Source organism: Pleurodeles waltl, chromosome 4_2 (genome assembly GCF_031143425.1).
Source record: "Pleurodeles waltl isolate 20211129_DDA chromosome 4_2, aPleWal1.hap1.20221129, whole genome shotgun sequence".
In the NCBI taxonomy this organism is placed as follows: Eukaryota; Metazoa; Chordata; class Amphibia; order Caudata; family Salamandridae; genus Pleurodeles; species Pleurodeles waltl.
Window position 1 is genome coordinate 388513454 of NC_090443.1, and position 26422 is coordinate 388539875.

The 26422-nt window shown below is 42.6% G+C and overlaps 1 protein-coding gene across 1 annotated transcript in view; it reads right to left on the minus strand.

The window, feature by feature from the left end:
• LOC138293872 (potassium channel subfamily T member 1-like) overlaps nucleotides 1-26422 on the minus strand; it is a 577968-nt gene that overhangs the window by 341875 nt on the left and 209671 nt on the right. The window contains exon 11 of the mRNA XM_069233172.1: nucleotides 19994-20158. Within this exon, the coding sequence (XP_069089273.1) occupies nucleotides 19994-20158 (165 nt within the window). The remainder of the gene's footprint in view (nucleotides 1-19993; nucleotides 20159-26422) is intronic.

The following is a 26422-nucleotide window of genomic DNA, read 5'->3' on the forward strand; positions in this document are numbered from 1 at the left end:
AACACTGGCTTTGCATACACACTAGGAAATAGTTCAGTCAAAAAGTACATGCAGAACATGGAACTTGCGTGTGCTCTAAATAAAAGTAACATTCTATTATAGTTCGGCAGCTTAAATGTTAGATGCCAGCTAAAATGTATATCTGCACAACAATTGCACTTGTGTTAAACTAATTAGAAAGTAAAATAAAAGATGTTCAAATGGTGCTCAGGGGTCCATTTTACATCATTAATACAGTAGAAGAAGCCAGACACACCAGATGCTTTCTCCTTGACGTTTTTTGTTGGCCATCCTTGTATAGGTGAGTGCTATCTTCTACAAATATTTAGAATTCTTTTGGGTCAACCCCTTCTTCATGATTGGATGGCATAATTGTCTCTCTCAGTTATCTGCTCTTGATTTAATGGCTTTCCTCCTATTCTTCTGTTTGGCCTGCCCTAAGGCATTTAGCTCTGACAGTTTTCTGAATGGATACGCTGCATAACTCAGAGGACTCTGTTTTATTACTTTTCAATTTAGAGTTCAGAACTTCATTGGAGTAAATGGGTTTCTATGCTTTCTGCACTGCTTTTTTGTATATTTGGCCTCTTCAATACGCTCTCAAAAAAATCACCAAAGCCAATATTTTGGCCTTTTAAAGACGTGACAGGTTGCCTTTGCCAGTGCTTATTTTCTTTTTTGTTACCAGCAAAGCAGAGACTTCTCCATTGTTGCCATTGGGCTGCTGCCTTGATTCCACCCATCGCCAAGTTTTTTGTTTTATTATGATTGTATTAAGATAAACACATTTCAGCATGGTTAATGAATTCATTCTTATTTTTTTAATTAACGTTCTAATTTCTAGAGTTATATTCAACTAATCAAAGCAGATAAACCTGAAAAAAATGTGCACATATAGTAAGCTAACTTAAAAATAATATAATTGACCAAAGTGACATTAGCAACTGTTAGATCTGAGACGTGTTTCGGCACATAAAGCAGCTAAATCGACAATTAGCAATTAGAACGAAAAGAATTGCCCAATTAGACATTTGCATAGCACATTCAACATTTACAAGTATAGAGCTATAATGCTTTGTAATTGCAGAGTAATTGGCGTATTTCTCCAGTAAACACTTGCGCTGAACGAATGACTTGTAAGGAATGCTGATGAGGTTTATAAGAGGTAAGCTCTGACACTTGGCAGAAGTGCCAGGCCTGGATATGTACCAGTCTCAGAGCCGGCGCACAGTCTGTCTGCCGTGGTGGACGGTGATGGGGCTATTTGACTGCAATACAGACAGCAGGCATTTCCTTTGCAGAACAGAAAGAACTGATGCTGCTGTAAATTCTGGGGAAGCAGGTAGATCCTGCTACCGCAGTGACACCAAGTGGACAACCGCGGTACATCATTAGATGCGGGTTTGCAAGAAGTAAACAAACTGGGCGGCAGTGACACCTAGTGGCCACTCACAGTATGAAACTAGTCTAAGTTCGTACAGGAAAGTGAGCAGACACAAGTCCAGCAGTCACACCAAGTGGCCTGGCTGTGGTCCTATAGAGAGCAGACAGCTACCAGTTCAACGGTGAAATTCAGCGAGCGATCACAGTGTGGCACTGGCTTGAGTTGCAGACTTGGCATGCAGACACAGGTGCTCCATCCAGTCACAAATAGTATGACGCTAGTAGGCTTGCCACATGAAGGACACATGTACCAGTACAGCTTGGACACTCAGGGCCTTATTCTCTAGGAAAGTTGTAAATCTGCAACCACAAATTTATTACAACACACAGGTGCAGATTTCTGACTTTTTGGGATTGTCGAGACTTTTCCAGTTAATGCTTTGAACCCTCTGCTACTCGCAGCTTTCCAGGTATAATCCCTTTAAATTTTATTTTGTCAAGAAAAAATATGCAGGAAAAATGCAGATGAATATTTATGCACGAGAAAGAAATAAAGCGAGTACAAATCCATTTAACGACTTTTTTAGTCAATGGAGAAACATTTTTCCAGTGAAGAAATCCTTTCTTCTACACCTCCATAAATCTTGACGGTGTTAGGGCGTTCACTTTTCAGGCCTGGACACGGTTGTACTACTTACTGTTCTTGTCAAGATTATAAATATATTTGACCCTTTCCAAAATCAGAAGTGCTTGGATAACAATTATGCAAACTGTGTACCTTTGTTGGCATTCGCATCCTGGAACACTGACTCATTTACCACAACAGTTTTGCTTACATGGAAAGCTTTACTTGAATGAGTCCTTTTACATGCCCGACAGTGAATTATGAATTGAAAAACTCTCATAGTTAAGCAGACAGTGAAGGATTTGTGGTCGTCACCAAGGACCAAGTCACCCTATAGTTTAGCATGCAGTCCTGGAAACGGCATAAAGGTCCTTTGGCAACAGTGACATCCAGTGTCCAGTGGCAGTATGACATTGGTGGAGGCCCTGAAAATAGGCCCAAGTACCTCTCAGGTCTAGGAGGGGCTCTGAAGTATCAGAGCCTTTTATGGACGGAAAGCAGGTAAATCCACAATGAATACAGCCAGTCTTAGAGCGCGGGTCTCCCACAAAGTCAATAAAGGACCAATGTCACCACTTCCGGGAGCCAACTTTAAACTAAAACCACGAAGTATTTTTCTTCCATTTGCGGCTCGAATGGTGGGCATGTAAGGTCTTTTTTGAGGGGTTGGTACATAATGCTCTTCATCTAAGAAAACATATCCATTCTCATGTATTCTCCCTCTCGGTAGAGTTGCCGAAAGCCAAAAACATCTACGGTGCTGATCACACTTGCACAATTCTTGTGCACCCCCAGCATGTGGCGGTGAAAGGCAAGTAAACAAACACCGAGCTAAATTTGCGGAATGGGCACAATTTCGCCCTTCTTTCCAGAAAATCCTTCTGTGTCTCATGTAACGCAATTGGCTTTATTTTTAGAGAACGGCTTTGGCTGGTTGTGTTCGGGAGTCAGAGAGCTCCACCGAAGTTGCCTTGGGCGTCCTACTGCTTGGGCTCTATGGGATTAATCTTTATGCAGGGCTGATAGCTTGCCTCTCGGATTGTCTGTGGAACAGCTGCGAACGGAGATATTCCTCTTCCGGGACTTTTGCGGGTGGACGTTACATATGATTGACACTAGTCAATGTTTATGGGGACATGCTGCTTATTAGTAGTGGTGTGTGAAATGTACAAAATTTGCTTTACCGTAAAAATATGATGTTTTATTAAAAAAAAAAAAAACCTGAAATGATGTGTAGTTAATTACATGAACCGCAAAACCGCATTTGCACTATATTGTACTATGAAAAACCTCCTGGAGGCCATATTGCATGCAAAGACGTATTTCGGGCCATATTTATACTTTTTGACGCACAACTGCGCCAACGCAGTTGTGCGACAAAAATGTTAACGCCGGCTAACGCCATTCCAAAGCGCCATGCGGGCGCCTTATTTATGGAATGACGTTAGCCGGGGGAGCTGACTGGTGTGCGTCAAAAAAAATTACCCACACCAGGCAGCGCCGGCGTAGGGGAAAATGGAGCTTGGGCATCAAAAAATGGGGCAAGTCGGTCTGAGGCAAAAAATCTGCCTCAACCCGAGTTGCGCCATTTTTTTTTACACCCACCCTCCATTGACATGACTCCTGTCTTAGCAAAGACAGGAGTCATGCCCCCTTGCCCAATGGCCATGCCCAGGGGACTTCTGTCTCCTGGGCATGGTCATTCGGCATAGTGGCATGTAGTGGGGCACAAATCAGGCCCCCCTATGCCACAATAAAAAATATAAAAAAATACTTACCTGAACTTACCTTAAGTTCCCTGGGATGGGTCCCTCCATACTTGGGCGTCCTCCTGGGGTGGGCGAGGGTGGCAGGGGGTGTCCCTGGGGGCATGGGAGGGCACCGCTGGGCTCCTTCCGAGCCCACAGGTCCCTTAATGCCTGCCCTGACCAGGCGTTAAGAAATGACGCAAAAGCGGCTGGACGTCATTTTTTTTGACCCGCCCACTCCTGTGCGCCATTTTTGCACGGGAGTTTAAATAAGGCGCACATGCCTTGGAGTCATTTTTTAGACGGGAACGCCTACCTTGCATATCATTAACGCAAGGTAGGTGTCCACGCTAAAAAAATTACGCAAACTCCAAGATCTTTGGCGCTAGACAGGTCTAACGCCAAAGTATAAATATGGAGTTAGCTTTGCGTCGGATTTGCGTAAAAAAAAACGACGCAATTCCGGCGCAAACAGAGTATAAATATGCCCCTTCGTGCTTAAAAATAACGTAAAACCCTACAGGCGTCGCAAACAGCAGCTGCTTGTGTTCTGGTCGTTTGCCTAGTTCCAATGAACTCATGGGCAATTTTTGCTGTGATTACCACATAATTACATAACATTCCGTAATAGTGTAATTTCAGGAATTGTGCATACTAAGTTTGACGTGAAATTACAAAAATCACATGAGACTACACCAGCACACAAAGGGGCATATTTAAAAGCCCCTAGTGCCATTCTAATGCCACATTAGCACAATTATATTTTTAAGCTAATGTGGCTTTAGAAGGCAAAAAACGCCCCATATTTACAAAATGTTGCAATGCATTCATTACGCCATTTGGTAACCCTTTGCGCTACATTATGCCTGTGCCAGGCATAATGTATGCAAAGCGGGCATTCCCCCGTTAGGGGGGGCCAAAAAATGGTGCAAAGAAATCCAAGAGATTCCTTTACATCATTTTTTCGGCACTTTTAATGCCTGCTCAGAGCATTTGTTAAAAGGAGGCTTCCATTGGTTACAGTGGCGAAAGCGCTGGACTAGTGTAAAAAAGTCTGATGCTAGTCCCCTAACTACCCCCATGGTGCACCGTATTTTAAATACAGTGCACACATGGTGGTGTTAAGGGGGCAGTAGGGGGTGCAAGAAAAGTGGTGCTGCACTGTGTGCAGAGCCACTTTTCTTAAATATGCCCCCAAATGTTTTAGCTCAGCCTACTTATTCGGCATAGCAGCACTGACAAATACACAAAAAAAAGTAAATTCAAACAATACACAGAAGCCACTGCTCCCTCAAACAGGGTTAGACGGATAAACACACAAGGCCCCAGTAACAGTGCATATGTGTGGAAGTTAATCTACCTGTTCAGGTGTATCTTAGGGCCATGGTTTCAATTGTAAGTGGGCACTGAAAGGTAGAGGGAAATCTGTCCTCTATGCACTTACCTACTCAATAGTTTGGCTACAATATTGTGGTAACTCGATATAGTCCCTACTCGAAATGTTAAATTTAATACAGCCTTACTGAAAGAATTTCTGTCAACAGTGACATCGGAAACTAATTTGATGCTGTAGGTCACTAATGGCTCCTGTGCATGCTGATCAGGTAGGAGTGTAGGAGCGTGTGTGGGTATGTGCCTCTATCTTCTTTGAAGTAGCAGGAGGGAGGCTTTGCAGTGTACAAGGTTTGTGCCACACCCCTGACTGAACATGGGGCTCTGAGTCACAAGTTGGAGGTTTGTAAAATAGCAATAAGCAACAGAAAGATGGCCAGTCAACCTTTGCATAGGGCCTTTCACTGTGCGGCAACACGTGTCACAGCAAGTTTAATAACACTTCATCTGTTTAAGCTACAAACTGCTTTTTTATTAAATCAGCAGATTAATAATGTGGCAAATGTAGCAAATCCATAATCATGCAGAAAATGCAGCTGCTGCAAAATCACAAAATTAAATGGCTCTCTAGGCATCACTATGAATCTCAGTTACAATTGGCACACATGACCATTTTTCTGTGCGCTCTGCAAAGATGCCAAGTACATCAAATATCTTACTTTCGAAATTATAAAGGATTACAATTCTAGTTTTTGACCTTCGTGTTGTCTAGTTTTGCATTCATTCAGTTTGAGCTTTTTCTTCTACATGCAAGTTATAATGTATCATGTAAAACATCTTTTATTCTGCTTGAGATAATCCATTCGTAAAGAACTGAGATAACACTGGCCTTGCACACACACTAGGAAATAGTTCAGTCAAAAAAGTACACGCACAACATGGAACTTGCATGTGCTCTAAATAAAAGTAACATTATATTATAAGTCTGAAGCTTAAGTGTTATGCCTCTAGATGACAGATAAAATGTACATATGGGCAACAATTGCACCTGTGTTAAACTAATGACAAAATATTAAACTAAAAGATGTTCAAGTGGTGCTCAGGGGTCCATTTGATATCATTAATGCAGTAGAAGAAGCCAGTCACATCAGATGCCTTCTTCACCTTGATGGTTTTTGTTGGCCATCCTTCTATAGGTGAGTGCTATCTTCTAGATAAGGCTCAAGTGAAGTTTGCTTTTAAATGAACAGCATTGTCTTATTGACTTTATAGGTGCTGGACACAATAGGTGGACCTCCAATACCTGAGAAATATTTAGAATTTTTTTTGGGTCAACCCCTTCTTCATGACTGGATGGCTTTATAGTCTCTCTCAGTTCTCTGCTCTACATTTTCTATACCTAACTCCACATATATGTGCCTTTATGATATATGTTCATATATATGTGGCGATCGCCTATAGGAAGTTATAGTTAGGATGGGGGCACGAGTTATAGTTACCTTGGGGCGTGAGTTATAGCTACTCGAGTTATCTTATCTATAACTGCTGAATTTTGATGGTTTTGCACACATACACTCAGACCCTAACTATGATATCTGTGTAACCTTTGTTTTTTTAAGAGAATATCTATGGTTTTTAAATTCTATTTCCTAACTATAATCTCTGAATATATATATATATATATATATATATATATATATATATAAATAATATCTTGAGCCATCCATGTTATCAGTACCTCTTGGGGTGGGGGGGTGGGTTCTAATATGATTTATTGTTTTTCATCATTTTTTATTACTTTGAATGTTATTAATAAATATTACAATTACAGTAAATGTGATTATATACACTGATAATAATTATAATAGTAATTATGATTATATTAAGCACAGCAAGTAAACTTTTTTTTTTTTTTCCAGAGCTGGTGGTGAATGATCGTGCAGCATCATGACGAAGACTGAAACATGCACATCCTGTCCCTCTAATCCCCAGTGTATAATTCATCTATGGTCCAATGTCCAACATGGAGTTACGCTGAAAAGCCCCCAGGACTACTCATCATGGGAAACTTTGTTAGAGGCAGCTCAAGTAAGGAATCACATTCCACTGTTAGTGCGAGAAATGTGGAAAGCAACCCAGTGCCCTACTTATTTTACCACAGGGAGTGCAGGAGCTCGTTTACTTTAAAGAGATTACAGACGATTAAGTGAAAAGCTGAAGCATCAGTGATGATGTCAAACGTGTATGCTGAAGAATGTATATTTTGTGGAAAGATAAAATGCTATAAGGGAACATTAATGCATGAGAAATTAATCAAGGCCACAGAGCTTAGAGTTAACAAAAGGTTTCAAGAGTGTGCAACAATTAATTGTAATTCAAAGATCTTAGCAGTTTGTAGTAGGGATATAATGGCTGCAGAAGCCCATTATTATGCATCTTGTTATAGGATCTATACAAGGGTTCAAGTAAAGGAGGAAGATCATGTACTTAGCATTCAAACTGATGATCACTACAAAATATGAGAGATGAAGCATATGATGAACTATTTCAATACATTAGAACTGTGATTATTCCTAACAAAGAGGTAATACGTGTGATGACTCTCATTGAAAGGCTTGAAACCCTCATGACACACTGAGGAGTACAGGGAATAAACGAATCAACCAAGAAGCATATTAGAAGAATATTAGACTCCGAATTCAGTGACAGCCTCCACATATTCTCAGACAGCCAAGGAAAACTATTGGCCCAACCTGATAGTGTCATGCTACAAGATGTTGTAAGAGAGAGCCAGAGTTTGAAAAAAGAATTATCAGTTTTAAAGGTTAAGGCAACAGACGTGAACAAAATCGCTGATCAAACATCATCGCACATAAGAACAATGACTAAAACAAACTTGACATCAACACCATGGCCGTATCATACATTAATAAAAGATGCATTTAGAGTGCCTAATTACCTTAAACTGTTCCTATTAGGACGTATGACTGGAGATCCAGAAAACACAAAGCTGTCCAAAAGGGATGCCTTACTTATGCAATCATTTAGTCAGGACATTATATATAAAGTCACAAATGGCCAGCAGAACCCCCCCCCCCCACGCAATTGTTATTCCCATACACTGTAAAACACTGCAGAAAATGCTGACAGGCAATGTTGAAATCATTTGCACTATAAACAGACTTGGTCATGGGATTTCATACTCACAACTGGAAGAAAATGATACCCCCTTGTATCTTCAGAAACTTGCTGTTACCTTAAAAAAGCCAATTGTTCTTCTAGCTGGCATTCAGCCTCAGGCCTTCAGTAACTTAGCATGGGATAGCATTGATAGGCTTGAAGGGACTCTTACAGAGGACAACTCATTGAGTCAACTCAGCCCAAGTTGTTTGGACCACAACCTTTTAAAGCTCCTCTCCCAAGCACTGAGAAACAAAAGCAAAGAACATTGACCACCGCAAATACTGAAGAATTGTTCATGTATGTTTCTGATTAACAAGTTGGTCTCAGCCATTGATAACAAGTACCGAAGTCATTCTGGAATGTGTTGCACTATCGAAGCTTGCACAAAATAAGAACATAATCTGGGTGGTAAAAAGACAAGAAGTGAGCCTCGCACGGATAATACCAAATTGGACAGGATTTAACATCAGTACTAGAGACCCAGTTAGTGTATCACAGGATTCCATTGGCCACTGCCCACCATTAATGTTCCTGCAACTGAGTTCACAACTGTTTCTGAAATTTTGAAACAATCAGAGCTGATAAGGGAATCACTGCATATGCTGAAAATTGTAGTGATCATGGATCAAGCTCTCTATGCAAAAGCAACTGAGATTGTGTGGAATAAAAAAGCAGTGTACAACACAATCATCTTCGAATGGGAGCCCTTCACACCATTTGCAATGTCATGTCCATTCTTGGAAAACGTTTTCAAGACGCTAGTCTTCGTAACCTTTACATTGAAGCAGACATGATAGAAGAAGGATCAATATCATCAGTACTAGAAGGTTGTGTGTACAATAGTGCAAGTTCAAAGATGCAAGTGTGTATGTATGAAGCTATGTTGAGACTGGCTTGGTTGGAATTTATCCCCTGGGTGGAGGACATTCAGGGAGTCTACTCCTTCACTTAGGATGTTAATGACTTTACAAAAGACCTGTGCCAACAGAGATTAGACAACATCTTGCAGAATGCTGCTTTTACCAAAGTAAAACAGCTTTGGGATGTATTCCTGGAACATCTTCGTCATGACATTAGATATCTCTCTGCATTTTGGATGTTGTATGTGGATATTGTTCAAAATGTCTTGCTGGCTCTGCTGCATGCTGCTTGAGAAGGAAATTGGCATTTACATCTTACCACAATATGGTATATAATCCCATGGTGTTTTGCGTATGACAGGATGAACTATGCTAGATATCTTCCTGTATAATATGCCAAAATGACATTACTTGCAGTGAAACATCCAGAGATACACCACAACTTCATCAACGAATGGCTTTCAGTTCAGCTGTCAGATGTTAATCCATCTGGACGAAATTCTGGTCGATCAAGTAATTGAGGTAATAGTCAACAAAGACACACAGACTTTGGGTGCTAAGGCAAGGTTCAACCTCAAGGCAGGTGCTGTGAAAAGATATTATATAACGACTGAACACTGAGGCAGCTTCTTTGGTCAGTTAAGGGAAATGGTTCCAGTTCGTAACAACAGATCAGATCTTACTCTCACAGACTTACATAAGTCACGAAGGGAAAAAGACGAAGATACTTTTATAAGAGTTTTTAGTCTGGTTCAAAGCTGGACAAACCCGTTTGTTGGGTCACATGATTTCGTTAGTCTCTCCATGGCAAAAAAGGCATCTCAAGACATAGGGCCTCATTATGAGTTTGGTGAACGGGATCATTCCGTCACAAACACGTCAGATATCCTGTCCACTGTATTACAAGTTCCATAGATATAATGAAACTTGTAATACGGCGATAGGGGATATCCACCATGTTTGTGATGGAGTAATCCTCTCAGCCAAACTCGTAATGAGGCCCATAGTATCCAACATAATGAAGGTGCATGAAATAGGTGAACTGTGCTATACAGACTTCAATCTTGAGCGACTTGAGAATAATCCACCTATTAAAAAGTTTCATGACCCAATGAAAATCAACAAACTCTAAAAACCTTACTAACATGCCCAAGAAGAAGGCAATGAACAGCAATGGTAGGACACTCATCATAAAAGTAGACAAAGCACTATTTGGTTGAATCATTGTGACAGCACAGAATTGGAATCTTCAAATGGCGGATGTGCTCTCTTTTCCCTTAGGACCTTCACCATGGGCTTTAGCAACTCCAGAAGGTCTGTTGCAAGAGATTAAGCTGTTTTAGCAACATAGTTGCAGAAAACATTACTCCTGCTGAGGAAATACCTGGAAATTCAGCCATGCTGATTGATGGTATGGTTCTTGTTCAGAGAGTAAAAGGAGAGGAATCAAACTTTGGTGAGATGGCTATGTCTGTTTTGTCCATGGATTTGCGGGAAGGAAATAGCAGTCAAATACTCGATGTGTTTGATATGTACAATGAGATGTCTATTAAAAACAGCGAAAGGACAATCAGAAGGGAAGAACTCGGGCACCAGTTACAGAGCATCTCACCTTCCCAGATTGTCAGACAGTGGAGGAAATTCCTAGGCCACGTAAGGAAAAAAACAACTCTCATCGCATTTCTTGTTAATGAATGAGAAAACCAGAGTATTTGGTAATGCTTGAGAATAAAACACTGTTCGTGAACTGTGAAGATAAATGCTACAAAATAACACCTGAAGAGAGCCAAGAATGCCTGATCTCAACAGTACACATGAAGAAGCAGATGTTCGTTTGTTGCTGCATGCTGCACACGCTGCTAATGAGGTTTATAAGGCAGTATTGATAAGCTCAGATGACACCGATGTGTTTATTATGTGTTTGGGATTCCATGACAGAATCATGGCTAAATTGTGTCTGAAATGTGGTACTAAACTACGCATGTGAGTCCTTGACATTGGGAAAATAGCTTCAACTTTTGGTGAAAATGTTTGTCAAGCTATGATAGGTCTTCATACATTTACCAGATGTGATACAGTAAGCGCATTTGCGTGAAAAGGAAAAGTAAGTGCATTCAAAATCCTGACTTCCAACAGACATACACAGGAAACATTTTCGCAGCACGGAGATGAATGGGATCTCTCTGAAGAACTAAAGGACACATTGGAGCAATTCCTGTGCTTGCTGTATGCACCAAAATCTTCAGTTCATCACATGAATGACTTGAGAAATCACTTATTCTGCACAAAGAAGGGTGAGATAGACAGTTATCAACTTCCACCTTGCAGAGACTGTCTGAAGAAACATGCCAAATGTGCAAATTATCATTAAACGTGCAAATTATCTATAAGCAAGAGATGTCTTCTGACTGATCCACAGACACCTGGTCTAATTGGGAGAGGGTGGAAGTTGTAAAAACACGAGGGAGCAGAGCAAATGGTAGTGGACTGGATGGAGGGGCAGCACCTCAGGCTGTGTTAGATCTACTAGCTTGCAACTGCATTAGGAACTGCATACTGCCAACATGTGTCTGCTGTCTAAATGACCTCCAGCGCACTAACATGCAGACTTCCTGTCTGTGAAAATCAAACAGACGCAGAGAATGATGACACCTATTCAGAAGAAGATGATGAGGAATGTGAATTATAAAATTGTGTTTATGTTCACTCAAGACATACATGTAAGATGTGGCAACTAATATTATTTGAAATTGTAAATTATTACAATTAGTAATCATAATTATTTATAAATGATATTGAATTTAACCCATCTGGTAGAATTTGATTTATTTTTCCACATATTATGATGAATTGTTATGCTAGTTATCAAAAATATGAAAACCATGATTTTTTTCAGCTATGGTTGCTAATCCAATAATATCAGCTAAAAGGCAAAGAGTGGTGACTTCCTATCACATATTTTCCATATCTAGGCATTTGTACCTTGACAAAAAATCATGTGAGAACCCATTTCCCCATCCCCGAGTGGTACTAGTGACCTAAATTTGGGGTCCTGGCTCATGGGATATATATTGCCAGTAGGTAGACATAGTTAGGACCTGGTTTTCATTGAAAGAGCATTTTTTGACTTGCCTATATCTTTGGCACTGTTTGACGAATCTTCACCAAATTTTTCAAAAAGTGTCCCCATAATTCTTGTTGTGCATGTAAAATTTCAAGATGATGCGTCAAGCGGGGGCTGAGAAAAAGGGGGGGGGGCAAAAAAGTTGTGTTTCTAATGTGTTAATTCCCATAGGACCTTTAGACACGACTACAGCCCGAACCACTAGAAGGAATTGCATCAAATTTGGCAGAAAGCTAGCTTTAGGTACGCACATTACGGTTTCACTTATTTGGTGTAAATCCGTTCAGTAGTTTATGAGAAATTAAAGAAAATCCAAATTTGTATATCTGGGCTTGCAAATATATCGAAAATATGTGTGCGCAAATAAAAGTGCTGCAATTGGCTGGCCAGAACCTGGACAGAAAGTTGTGTCTGACATTTTATGTTATGGTGAGATGGTTCCTGGGGCTGAAAAACAAAATGAAAAGTAGCTCAAGGGGTCAGGGTGGAGGTACTCTGACACCAGGAATGTGATAGAGGGGTGTTTGAGGGTAAAATTATGGGTTTAAAATGATTTTTCTTCACCATGCAAAATATTTGCGATTGAGCTAGATTAATCGAGAATTATCACGAATAAGCAAAAAAAAAATTAGTCACACTCATTCATATACTAATTAATTAATTCATACATGCACTCAAAGACTCATGTATCCACTCATGCACCCACTCATAGACTCCCACACCCACTTTTAGACCCAGACACTCATGCACCCACTCACTAACCCACTCACACCCCCGTGCACCCACTCATAGACCCACTCAGACACTGATGCACCCACTCACAGACCCATTCAGACCCTCATGCACTCACTCACAGACTGACTCAGACTCTCATGCATTCACTAACAGACCTATTCACACTCTCATGCACCCACTTTCACACCCAGACAGACACTCTCACACAAGGAGACACCCTCTCACACCTATTCCCACACAAAGAGAGACAGACTGTTTGGCTGTGCATGGTGCAGGGTTGGGTGGTGATGGAGGTTGGCTGCAGGGCCTGGCCGCGGGATAGGCCCTGCGGCCAACCCCTGCTGCGCATGGACGAAAGCTGTGCGCAGCACAGGGTTGAGTGGTTAAAGGGATTGGTGTGCTTACAAACTCTTGCTGTGCACGTCCAAAGACGGTGGGCAGTGTGGGGTAGGGTATTATAGGGGTTGGCCGCATGGCCTGGTGGTAGGCGAGTCCCTGTGGCCTACCGCTGCAGCACACGGCCAAAGGCTGTGTGCAGCGTTGTTGGATTAAATTATAGTAACGAAAATTACTTTGTGTTAAAAAAAAGTGAAAATTCACTGAAAAAAAAACAAAGGTTATAGGGACATTATAGTTAGGAAATAGAATTTTAAAAAGCCTTAGAAATTCACTTAAAAAAAACAAAGGTTACAGGGACGTTACAGTTTGGTTCTGAATTTACTCGCATAAAACCATCTAAGAGAATTCTTTGAGCCATTTTCATCAGAATTTTAATGCCTGCCAAGAGCAGGCGTTAAAGGGATGGTCACATTGTTTTCAGTGGGCCTCTGGGTGCAAAGCACCGGACTAGCGTTAAAAACAAATGACACTAGTACTCCTGACTTCTGCCATGGTGTGCCGTATTTTAAATACGATGCACACATGGTGGCATTAGGGGGAGCTAAGGGGAGCAAGAAAAGTTGTGCTGCACTAGGTGCAGCACCACTTTTCATAAATCTGCTCCTACATGTTTAAGACTCCTCCCTATGGAACTTGCTTCCTTTACCCCTTGGTTCCACAACTTCCCAAGTTCTAAGACATCCCCAAAGACACCCCAGACAGTGGTTTAACTAGAAAAGCACAGACTATCTTTGAACCAGATGACTCACTGTTCACTCTCAACCAAAATTGTACATTGACTTGGCCCCTTTTTTCCCACCTTTAGTTGGGAATCTCTCTGAATCTCTGAGGCAACCTCTGGGCTGCACAAGAGCTATACATAGCATGCACTGACAAGGCCGATTCTATGTCAGGACCTGAGGCTTTGGATTATGCTTCTCTTTCTTTACTGAAGAATAATCAGCAGCCAATCAAACATGCTAAACACAAAAACTACTTATCCCAAGATCCATATATATATAAATATATATATCCGAAACTACACAGTCCTGCCTCTTTCTTTTCTGCTTGCAGCCAGAGATAAATGTTCCCCTATTACTTAACATGATTGTATTTAATTGTGAATTTTAATCATTCTTACAGCGTGGAGTGGGAGCAGAGACTTGAAGCCGGCGGGGCGCAGTCAATTTTCTAAAGGGGTGCAATCGCATGATCCGATCAGTGCATTTCGCATGATTGGCTTGCACGATCAGCACTGGCTGACTTCGGAGCTTATGACCTTTTAGATCAGAAGCATTTCTAATGCACACTTCGACTTTTTATGAGCGGGGCATTGCCCTTTATATTTTCTTGCACTGCACCCTCTGAGATGCCTTAATGCGACCGCTGATTGTCAAGGACTCAGTCCTCTTTCTGCTTTGATTGTCAACATGCGCACAGAGCCGTTTTTCTGACGTTCTCATCCGGATTGGCCTGAGAGCAGCATGAGGCAATACTAGATTACTTAATAATCCCCTAGAACACCCAACGGGGCACTTAATTGTTGGAAGGATCTGCCTTAGGGGCTGTGTAGGAGGTGCCCTCCACACTTAAGTCTGCTGCTGTGAAAGGGTGTCTGAGCACCTTTAGTGATTTAATAATCATTATCATCCTGCTGGGGCTGCCCCTCCCCGAACTCCTTAATTGCTCTAATTAAACTGATATGGCACACTTCACTGAAGAGGACGAGTATTATCAGGATTTTCCTGATATGCCAGAAGAACATCAGATGGAGGAGAGATGAATAGAGGCCCTGGGGCATCATGTCCAGGACTCTGTCAACCAGGCTCTTATTAAGGCTTTGAAGCCCTTCGCCAAACCTTTCATGAAATTTGGCCATTGTGAATTAAGGGGGCGACTCCCCCCCCGAGAATATGTCCAGGGACAACCTGGCATCTGATTTGGGTTTTGCTCAGCGAGCCTCACTAGGACCAGTTTCTCCTGCTGAGATTCTTGCACACATGGTTGCATCTGTCCTTAAAGACCATGAGTATGGGCCCTGCTCGGCATTTGATTCTTCTGAATCTTCTCCGGGGCCCTCTGCACAGCCAAAGGAGGCATCTCCCTCTGCTTCCTCCCAGGCATCTGACTCAGATCAAGCACAGAATGATCCTAAACCTTTAGGTAAACGCAAACGTAAGTTCAGCAACCTACAGGAGGACGTTCTTGTGCAATGTACAATGGCGTTTCACCCTGAGAATATTATCCACCCTCGTTCCATGGAGTAGATTCCCTGTGCTGAAGTGGCACATTACATGCAGGACAGATTCAGGAAGGGGTTCAACAGTGATGTGCGCAACATACTGCGGTCCGAATGTCTCCGCCCTTCTCTTTTAGGTAAGGTGGTGGATACTCATGAATTAGATTCTAATAAGTCGACCTTTATTAAGAAATTCACTAAGGACCCTGGGCCTGGACTGTGCATGGAAGGGATGTCAAGATAAGCTCCTGGACATTTCTGGTCCCATTGCCAAGATTCTGGAACTGGCAATTCAAGCAAAAGAAACTGATTCTCTGCTGGATTCTGACACTTTGCAGTCTGCCTCTTTGGTAACGCCAACTCTGCGATGTCTACTGAGCGTAGACAATCATTTCTGATGTGCATCGACCCGAAGTTGGCTGAATTGGCCTCTAATGAGCCGGGATCCCTGGCAAATGCAATGCTATTCGGGGATAAATTTGTCAAAGACTTAGGGAACTATGTAGCCAACTTTTTAGGGTTAGATAAGGCACAGACATCGATGAAAAACATGTTCAGTGGAGGCCTGATGCTACAGAGGCTGGATGCTACAGAGGCCGGGAGTCAGGCTGCAGATTTTACCAGGCCTCTGGAGGAGATCCTCAACGTGGACAAGGTAATTCTTATGTCACATCCGGATTCCACCCAACCCGATACAAAGAGTTTGGGCCGTGGCTTTAGAGGCCCCAATCAAGGAGGTTTCAACACTCCAGATGGTGCAACGACACGTGAGAGTCATTCACTTTTCAGAGGTGGCTCTGGGGGAAGGCTAAAGGGGCATATTACAGCCTGGGAACGCATTTCCCAGGACCCGTGGGAATTGCAAACAGTCTGAGGATTCAGACTAGAATTTTACTCCTCCACTCATCAGAAAGTTCCTCCCAATCCCATTCATTTTTCCCAAACAGAAACCGATTTCATAGACATCGAAGTCAGTGCACTTCTTCGCAAACAAGCGATAGTCACAACGATCTTGCATCCCTCCAGGTTTGTCAGCGCGATCTTCTTCGTGCAGAAGAAAGGCGGGGGCTCACAGCTAGTTCTCAACTTGAGAGAGTTCAACTCTTGGATTATTTAGCATCACTTCAAAATGGAAGGTATCCATCTGCTGAAAGATCTTTTGCAAGAGGGAGATTTCCAAGTGCGGCTAGACCCTTAAAAATGTGTATCTTACCGTTCCAATTTACGGTCCGCACAGATGGTATCTTCAGTTCAGTTGGCAAGGACAATGGTAAGACTTCACTGTGCTCCCCTTTGGTCTATCCTCTGCCCCTTTGTGCTTCACCAAGCTTTTACGGCCGGTAGTGCAGTTCCTCAGGGAAAGAGGTGTCCGCCTCATTATTTATCTGGACGATATTCTGATCATGGCTCAGAGTGAAGAGTTAGCCCTGAGGCATCTGTTGTGGACGATGCAGCTTCTTCAGAACCTGGGTTTTCTCATAAACTCAGACAAGTTGATCCTGACCCCGTCTCGAATTATAGAATTCTGAGGCTACCAAGTAGATTCTATCAAAACCCAATTATTGCTTCCCCTGATGAAGCAGAACTCTATCAAGAAAGAGTAGAGGGGGGCCCTCGGCTCTCCGACTATTTCATTGAAGACGCTTGCTAGTCTGGTGGGTCTTTTGGTCTCTTCTATCACGGCGATATTTCCGGGCCCTCTTCATTACAGGGCTCTTCAGCGATTGAAGATTCTGCATCTTTGCAAAGGGTTTTCCTTTTCAGAACAAATTCTGCTGTCCAATGTGGCTAGAGAGGAGATAACCTTGTGATTGGACCAAATGGATGCATGGAATAGCAGGGCCATTTTTGCCTCTCTTACGGAAGCAGTGATAGAATCGGATGCCAGTCGGTGGGGCTAGTGAGCGAGTTGCGGATCAGCGGAGACAGGGGGCTGCTGGTCCCCGGAGGAGCTGAAACTAAATAGCAATTGTTTGGAGCTCCTAGCAGGAGCGTTTGCGATTCAATGTCTTTCTCTATGCAAAGCGAGTTGTTGTATCCTGCTTCGCATGGACAGCATGTCAGCGGTGCGATATATCAATCACCTAGGCAGTACTAGATCACACGTTCTAGTGGAGATAGCCAAGGAATTGTGGCAATTTATATCCTGGGATGCACCAACCTGGTGGCGGACGGGAACTCTTGCTTCCTGAAGGATGGCAGTGATTGAAAACTCCGCAGATTTTTTACAGCCTGAACCAATTTTGGGGTCCGTGTTCAGTAGACCTATTTGCGTTGAGAGTGAGTGCTCAGATGCCACGGTTTTTCAGTTCGAGACCGGATCCCCTCCCAGTGGGATCAGATGCGTTCCTCCAATCATGGGGGACAGGGCTGCTATATGCATTTCCCCCATTTTCCATGATTGAGAGAGTTCTCTCTCAGGTGAGGAGACAGATAGTGGAGATAATTTTGGTGATGCTGCTTTGGAAGGCTCAACAGTGTTTTCCTGTGGCAATGACAATGTCATGGGCATAACCAAATTTGCATCACTTTCGATCCCTCTCGGCTTCTGGATCCAGAGGGGGTGCCTCATCCATTGATAATAATAGGGCAGTTGTCCCTCATAGTGTGGAGACTTTCCGGCAATGGTGGCAAGTGCCAGGAGTTTCAGACAACGCAATGTTTTTCTTGTCCTAATCCTTGGCCACTTCCACACATAATCTATATGAATCATCTTGGAAGAGATGGGTCTGTTGGTGCGATGAACAACGTATTGATTCCATGAGAGTGTACATTAATACGGTTTTAAATTTTCCGTCAGAATTAGCTTCCCAGGGTCTGGCTTACCAAACCATTAATAATTTCATGTTTGCAGTTTCTGCGGGACAGACCCATTTGGAGGATAAGCCTGTAGGAGAACATCCGTTAGTATGCAAGCTGCTATGGGGCATCAGGATGGTTAGGCCTCCTCAGCCTAGATATTCTTCTTTTTTAGAGAGCCTGGCCTTGTAATGAGGACCTCTTTTGCAAACAGTTGTCTTCAAAGCTTACTCTGCTTCTTTGTCTGATTTCTTGTCGCTGGGTCTCGGATGTTCGTGCGTTGGACTTAGCAAGTACAGTATTTACTCCTTCGGGAGTTTCTTTTACTGTTTCCAGAGGCACGAAAACAACATCTAAGTGTATTTCCTATCCAGCCTTTCCTCATAATCATAAATTATGTGTTTGAAACTTATGAGGATTGGACTTGTGAAATTCGTTGAGATGTCCGGGGACACATATTGATTTCATTACAGAGTCCTTTTGGACCAGTCTCTGTGGCTAAATTAGCCAGATGGGTCAGATGGTTGTGAGGGAAGGCTGGGATTGACATTTCCAAGTTCGGGCACACTGTGTCCATGGAGCTATGGCCTCACAGGCGTTTCGTCCAGGTTCTCACTTAGGGGCATAATGGCAGCAGCAGACTGGTCTTCAGATTCTACCTTCAAGGTATTTTATCATAAACCTATTGTTGATGTGGCATCTACTGTGGTTGATCAGCTTTGAACTAGCATAATCTGAAGCCTTCGGTCCTGACATACAATAAAAAACAATTTAGCTTACGGGTCAAAAAATTTCAAAAGGACACGGAGGCGAAGATTATCCCATCAGTAAAATGAAAGACATTGCATATTTTTATGAATAAATGTTTATATCTATACATAAAACTGTAATGAGATTTTTGATACACCCACCCGTTGATCCATTTGGGTCAGAATAAGTATCATTTTTCATGTTTTTCATTTGTCCTAGGTTCTCACAATAAAGGTACATGAATGATCGAGAGATATGGAGAAGTTTTCAGCTCTTGAGCTAGTTGGCAGAAATTAGTTGGAGAAGTCTACGGTTCCCTCCTTCATTTGGATTCAAGTTCTGAGGAGTCAGGTTGATATGTTCCAGTTGATCGCAAAGAAAAAGGAAGGGCTGTGTAGTTTCGGATATATGTATATATATATATATATATATATATATATATATATATATATATATATATATATATATATCTACAGGAAAGGCATATGATTGGATCTCAATATGTACTACAAGGGATCTTGGGATAAGCAGTTTTAGTATTTAAAGTTTTTGATTGGCTGCTGTTTATTCTTCAGTAAAGAAAGAGAAGCATAATGCTCGCCTCCGTGTCCTTAATAGAATTGAACATTTTTGACGCTTATGCTGGATTTTTTTTTATTGTGTTGAAGTTAGTATGCTGCTCTATTTTCTTTGGGTGGAGACAGCACAGACAAAAAGGTCTGAAATATGGGCAAGAGTGGCATAGGTAAACAGAATCAACAGAATGCGAGTAGCAAAGCAATGTAAACAGATTGTGGAGGTGTTCAACCCTCGTAGTCCACAAATAAAAGTGCCCACCTGCAGCCGCGGATGGGCGTAGAACTCATTCAGAAAGTCCATAAGCAGGTCGATCTTCAGCGAGCTGACGCACAGCACCACATGCTTCTCTGTCTGCGCACGGTAGCGGCTGTAGTTGCCCCCAGATTTCTGACGCTCCATCCACAGGAAGGCCAGCTGCTCAAACTGCACAGAAGGGAGCGATACAAGGCGTTAGTGATCACGTGATGTAACTGTTGCAGGGAGAAAATGTGTGGATGGCTTAGCAATGGATTCGGGTGAAAAACTAGAATGGAAATGAGTTAATTCAGAAAGAATAAATTAAAATGAATACATCTAAAAAAGGATGTTTTCTATTCAAAGTAAGTATGTTTGAATGAATAATTTGGACTTCCACAAAATCAAATAGACCTTTTGCCTTAATATTTTACGGTCAGCATTGTGCATTACAAGCAGTGCCTTTTGTTGTGTACATGCGTGTTTGTATCCCTGAGAATTGCTTACTGCAGTGGTTCCCAACCTGTGGTCCGGGGACCCCAGGGGGTCTGTTAAACCTCTTTGGGGGGTCCATGACTGCTTAGAAAATTAAATAATATTAACAGGTTAGGCCCCCCAGCTTTCAGTAATGACTCAGCGGGGGATCCCTGTATTCCAATAATGATTCAGTGAGGGTCCCCAGGTTCCAGTAATGAAAATGTGGTGGTCCAGAGAAGTCAAAAGGTTGGGAACCACTGGCTTACTGCACACCGAACATGTTCCTTTCCCCCCTGTCAGTATACCGGATTCTTTCCTACACCTGTATATCTCAATCCCCCTTCAAACCCCTAAAACTCATCCCTGTAGTGCTTAGTTATTATTTGTGGAACCCCTCACCCTTTAACACCTCTCACTGCATCCCAGTGTGTTTCTTATACAATGGTGGGCAACCGTATGAATCCCTTAAGCATCCTACCTCTCTACCACTTCGTACCCCTAAATCCCTCTTCCATAGTGTTTATTTATATTTTACAGAACCCCTTCGTGCATTATTCACACACTAAATCTCAGTATCTCTTCAGAAAAATTCGAATTTACCATTTTAGCTCTCGTTTATTGCTTTTCTCCCTCATCATTTTTTCTCGCTATTTTTTGCATTTCTCGCTTTTACATTCAGATTTTAAACCTAATCTCATTTTACTTCCTTCATCGGAAGATGAAGCAATTGAAAAATTGTGCGATCATGAATTGCTCTACATATATTTATTTTAAAATGTGCTTACCGGTACCAGCTTGAAATCACTGCTATCCGATGCACATAGTATATGAAGAGTCAAATGTAACGATTATGTACTTAGAGTCGACTTGATAAGCTCATTTTTCTACTAAAACGAATTCTCGATTTGCTGGTAACTTCGGCCTGTTTCGAAGAATCGATGAATCTGCACCAAACTTCCATAGAAATCTATTTAGCCATCTAAAATACTCATTTCCCATTCAAGCTCCTTAAGGGGACTCGCAAAAAGTAGCCCAAACAGCTGGGGGAAGAGGGGCCCCTTCAAACTGGGCGTGAAGCGATGTATCACTCCGTTTGTGTGCTTTTAAGTAAGTGCAAATAAAGGGCATTGGAATTCCGTGAAGGGCTACTCTGTGCCATTGACTTTACATCAAGGCTTTGGTGATGTGGAAAGGAGGACCTTACAGTGCACAGAGCGAGCTCAGATCTGAACGGAGCAGAAGAAGCTTCTCCAGTCCTGGCCTCTCATCGGAGGCTTGCACTCACCCAACCCACTCCAGCCGAAGGCGGAACTCCCTGGATTACTCTTCGCCCAGCTCTCTGCGCAGTGCACGCCCGGTGCCTTGGCTTAGCCTGTGCTTGTTTACGCTTGGTGTGGGATTGCCCGATGGCTTTAAAAAAAAAATACACTAACATGGTCGGAAAATGAATAAACATGCTTGTTGTTAGATCCACGAACAGTAAACGAAGATCTGCAGATGTCAGCATTCTACTCGGAGATGGCTATTTATTTGGCTACCAAGAGATAAGTATTTTTTCCTCTAGAAACCACTTTCGGGTTCGTGGACTGGCACTGAGGAAAGACGTTTCTGTTGGGCCATATAGAGGTAGCCCGCACACTGTCCACCTACAAGGAGAACCAGGATTCAAGCCAAAGGAGTGGGAAATGTCCTTCACAAGTAGTTCAGGCCCCTATTTATACTTTTTTTGCACTGCATTTGCGTCATTTTTTGACGCAAAAGCGGTGCAAACTTACAAAATGCAATTGTGGCTCATATTTATACTGTTTTAGCACTGCATTTGCATAATTTTTTTACGCAAAAGCAGTGCAAACTTACAAAATACAATTGTGGCCCATATTTATACTTTTTTAGCACCGCATTTGCATCATGTTTTGACGCAAAAGCGACGCAAACTTACAAAATATAATTGTATTTTGTAAGTGTGCGCCGCTTTTGCGTAAAAAAATAACGCAAATGCGGCACTAAAAAAGTATAAATATGGGCCTGAGTTCACTTGTCGCAGCCTGCAGGTGTGAAACTCTATCCTTTCATTGCCAAAGTCACCCCAATTCAGATGCAGTAGGAGTCCATTGGGGACCGTGGCCAGCGAGTCAGGTGAGTGCCGACATACAGTTTGAATGTGATCCTTCATTGAAAACACAGGAATTCCTGCAATATCGGCAAATTGTTTCTGAAGTTCCATTTACTATTCACTTACACCAATAATGTGACAGTCTGTACTGAAGGAACTGCACAACCTGAACACAGGCACAAAACTGTGGTACTCCGCTGCTTCTACACCAGTGCAAGGACATGTGAGTGCTCTGAAATTAAAATTAGTAATATACATGTGAACCCCTTAGGAGATTCTACTGTACAACAAGATTCTACTGTGCTAATGGCAAAATTAAATGCACTTTGGCTCTAGTCCATAGACCTTTAGAAATAATATCAAATAAAGATAGCGGTGGGAGAAGGCATGCTGGGAGCCTGGGCTCGGGCCATGCCCTACCAGTGTAGTGAGCAGGGGTACTCTCAGTGGGGCATGGCCACATCCTTGCTGGCCACGGCCCCTGGGGTACTGGGGTAATGCACATCCCACTGGGTAGGGACAGAGGCCATGCTGTGGGTCATGCCCTGTGGTTACCACAGGCTGAGTATCTGCTAGGGGCATCAGGTTAAAATGCCTCCTGGTGCCTGAGACTCAACAGTAACTTCCAGTAGCAGTCAAAGGATGACCCTAGGACCTACAGATTGTTAACCCTGGGAGGACCTGCCCAAGGCTGAGGGAGGAAGAAGAGGAGGGCTCCTGTAACTGTGAGCAGAGGAGGAGGGGATGGAATAGCTGAGCAAGACAGAAGATTTCCTGCTTTTACAGTGATAAATATCCACAGCCCTTGGAGGAGAGGGTGGGTGGAGGGCGTCTGAGACCCACATGTGCCTGTAAGCCATTGTCAGGGCATTAGCATCCGTACATCAAAGAAGATTTTCTTACTGCTAGTAAAAAAGGTCGTTTAAATATTCCAACCAAAGCTTAGGTACCTGGCTTCCATGGTGACTGCTGTGTGCAGACACTGTAACTGTAAAACATCACTTGTCAGTACTGAAGGCAGGGGTAAATCTGGTACAAACCAACAGGGCCACCTTTGAATGCATGATAATGAGGGGAGGAGGGGCACGCCTGATACATGCCTACTTGGATGACGGAAAACTGCTTTGCCCTTAATGTCTCGTTGTTGCCAATGTGCGAAAGGCAATTCTTTTGATAGGCCAGGCCAGTAAGAATCATTATCAATTTTGGAAGAAATTACAATCTTTTCCATTCCAAAATGCATTGATTCTTATGGCATTGTCTTTATATAGCTGCACTCAAAGCTGGCCTTTACTCAGACAGTGCCCTGGGAAAAACCAAATGTTGCCCCCTCTTACTTGTCCTCTTTATTTGTCCATGTGTCAAAAATGTGGAAAGAGTAGGAGGAATGTGAAGGGACAAAATTAAGGCGCTCCATGAAAAGAGCAAGTATTTGCAATGCAATAGGTCTCTCATTTGCTTGAGTTAGAGCTATTGGTCATGTTACCATACAGTCAGCCTTTAGAGAGCATAACTCATGAAAAAGGAATGTGAGAAAGTAATGTAGAGTAACCCTATATTTAGCCCCTAGACAGTGTAGTGCATTATGCACTTATAAGGCTAGCAGACCTATTACAATGATATTACAAACAAGGTTTATAAAACTTAACTTTACCCAGCTCTCAAACAAAGGCTACATCCATGAGAGATCTTAACAAAAATGTTAAAAAAAATGTCAATAGGGGTTATTATTTTGGAATCCCAACTAACATAGTGTGGGGACCCAGAGATAAAATAGAAAGAGCACATTGTGGTCAATGTTTTGAAGGTGGTCCCATTGCCATAGGACCACCACAGGCTGAGTTATGAACAAAACTATTTTGTAAAAGTAACATTTAAATATGTTGATATGACTGTAATGCTTAGAAACAGCCCCTAGAGGACACCATGATGAAAATAGCATTTGTAAGAAACATGGTCATGTAACTATATGGTTAGCCTTTAGAGGGCATAACCACACAAAAAGAAAATGGCATTAAACAACTATATTTCGCCCCTAGAGAACATAGTGCATTACAAATTTTCAGGGGTAGTAGGCCTATAGCAATAATATAACAAATAAAGTCCTTAAAGTACAAGCTATTCCTAGCTATAAAACAAAATCTCCAGGCATGAGAGAGCTTAAAAAGACACTGAATGGTGGGAGGGTTTATTATTTTGAGGTCCCCACTAACCTAGTGTGGGGACCCAGAGATAATGTAGACAGAAAGAGCACGCCGTGCTGAACGTTTTGTAGGTGGTCCTGTTCTCTTAGGACCACCACAGACTGAGTTCCGAGCACAATGTTTTTATTTTTATTAAAGTAGTACCATGCAAAGCATTATGGGGCGAGTATCCAGAGTGCAGTAGATTTTGTAATATGGGCTCTCGGAAGAGCTGCTCTCGCTCTGAGGAGTTCCGTTTTCCTTAAAGTATTTACCACTTTCAAGTGTTTTAAGGAGAGAGCCACAAGAAATTACCTTAATAAGGTAATTGTGAACAATGTGACCAGTGCTTCAATACCACTGAGTTCACGCTGTTGTGCCTGTTCGTTCTGTGGGCATCATGGCCGCCATGCAGAACGAAGGGGAGAGACAATAGAAAACAAATAGTTTGCCCACACTGAAGTATATCGACAATCGTGCAATAATGCATGTAACAGGGGCAATCTGCAAGGCGTGACAACAACAGCCTCAAGGCAGGACAAACGTAAAGCATTTACCAATGACATAAGTACGTTTTGAAAGGCAAGCTCAGGATAGAATGTAAGTGATGGGCGTGAGATGGGTTCCGTTTAAAGCCCACAATACTTACAACAGGTCAAAAAGCTTTCGCGCTTGACCTAAATAACGGACAAATAACGGACATGGATGTCAGCAACCTTCAGAAACAATGTTTAAACAACCCTCGGTAGGTCGGCGCCCTGTGCGTAGGCCTAACTCGCACTGGCTAAGGCCTGCCCTGGTTACATTCATATCTCGACATGAAACTCAGCAGCATGAACCCACAGAGATGCCTTATTTCTTTAGCTTAGCATTGATGCAGTCATAAATTCTGCTAGCTGTACCACAAGGGGGAGGCAGAGGACTGTTTTTCTTAGCAGCTCGGCGTAAAAGTTCAACGTCCTAAAGAGATTTCCGCTGTTGAGGAGCACCTGGGGGTGCTGCATTCAGATGATTTTTATCAGAGTTCTGACACCTTTAATCAAAGTCATTCAACCTGCAGACCGCAGGGAGGAAGAGACAAGCTGCGAGAGGCTGAGGGGTACAGAGGGAAGGCAGGGGCGTGGGCGGAGGGGAAGAACATGGGGGCGAAGGAGGGAGAAAAGGAGCTGCGAAGAAAATACAGACAGACCAATCATCATTGACAACACCAAATCTCGCTTTTCTTATTTGTTTTCTTTTTTAAAGGAACCATTAGTGTCATCGCTAGACGGTCCGACTCCACGACTTTAGCCCTGCACTGTGCGCATTGCGGCCCGTATTTATACTCCGTTTGCGCCGAATTTGCGTCGTTTTTTTCGACGCAAATTCGGCGCAAAACTAATGCCATATTTATACTTTGGCGTTAGACGCGTCTAGCGCCAAAGTATGAAGAAAGAGCGTCATTTTTTTGCGTGAACGCCTTCCTTGCGTTAATGAGATGCAAGGAAGGCGTTCCCGTCTAAAAAAATGACGGCGACGCAAATGCGTCGTATTTATACTCCCGGGCAAAAATCACGCCCGGGAGGTGGCGGGTCAAAAAAACCCGCATTTGCGCCTGAATTTAACGCCTGGGTCAGGGTAGGCGTTAAGGGACCTGTGGGCTCATTCTGAGCCCACAGGTGCCCTCCCCTGCCCCCAGGG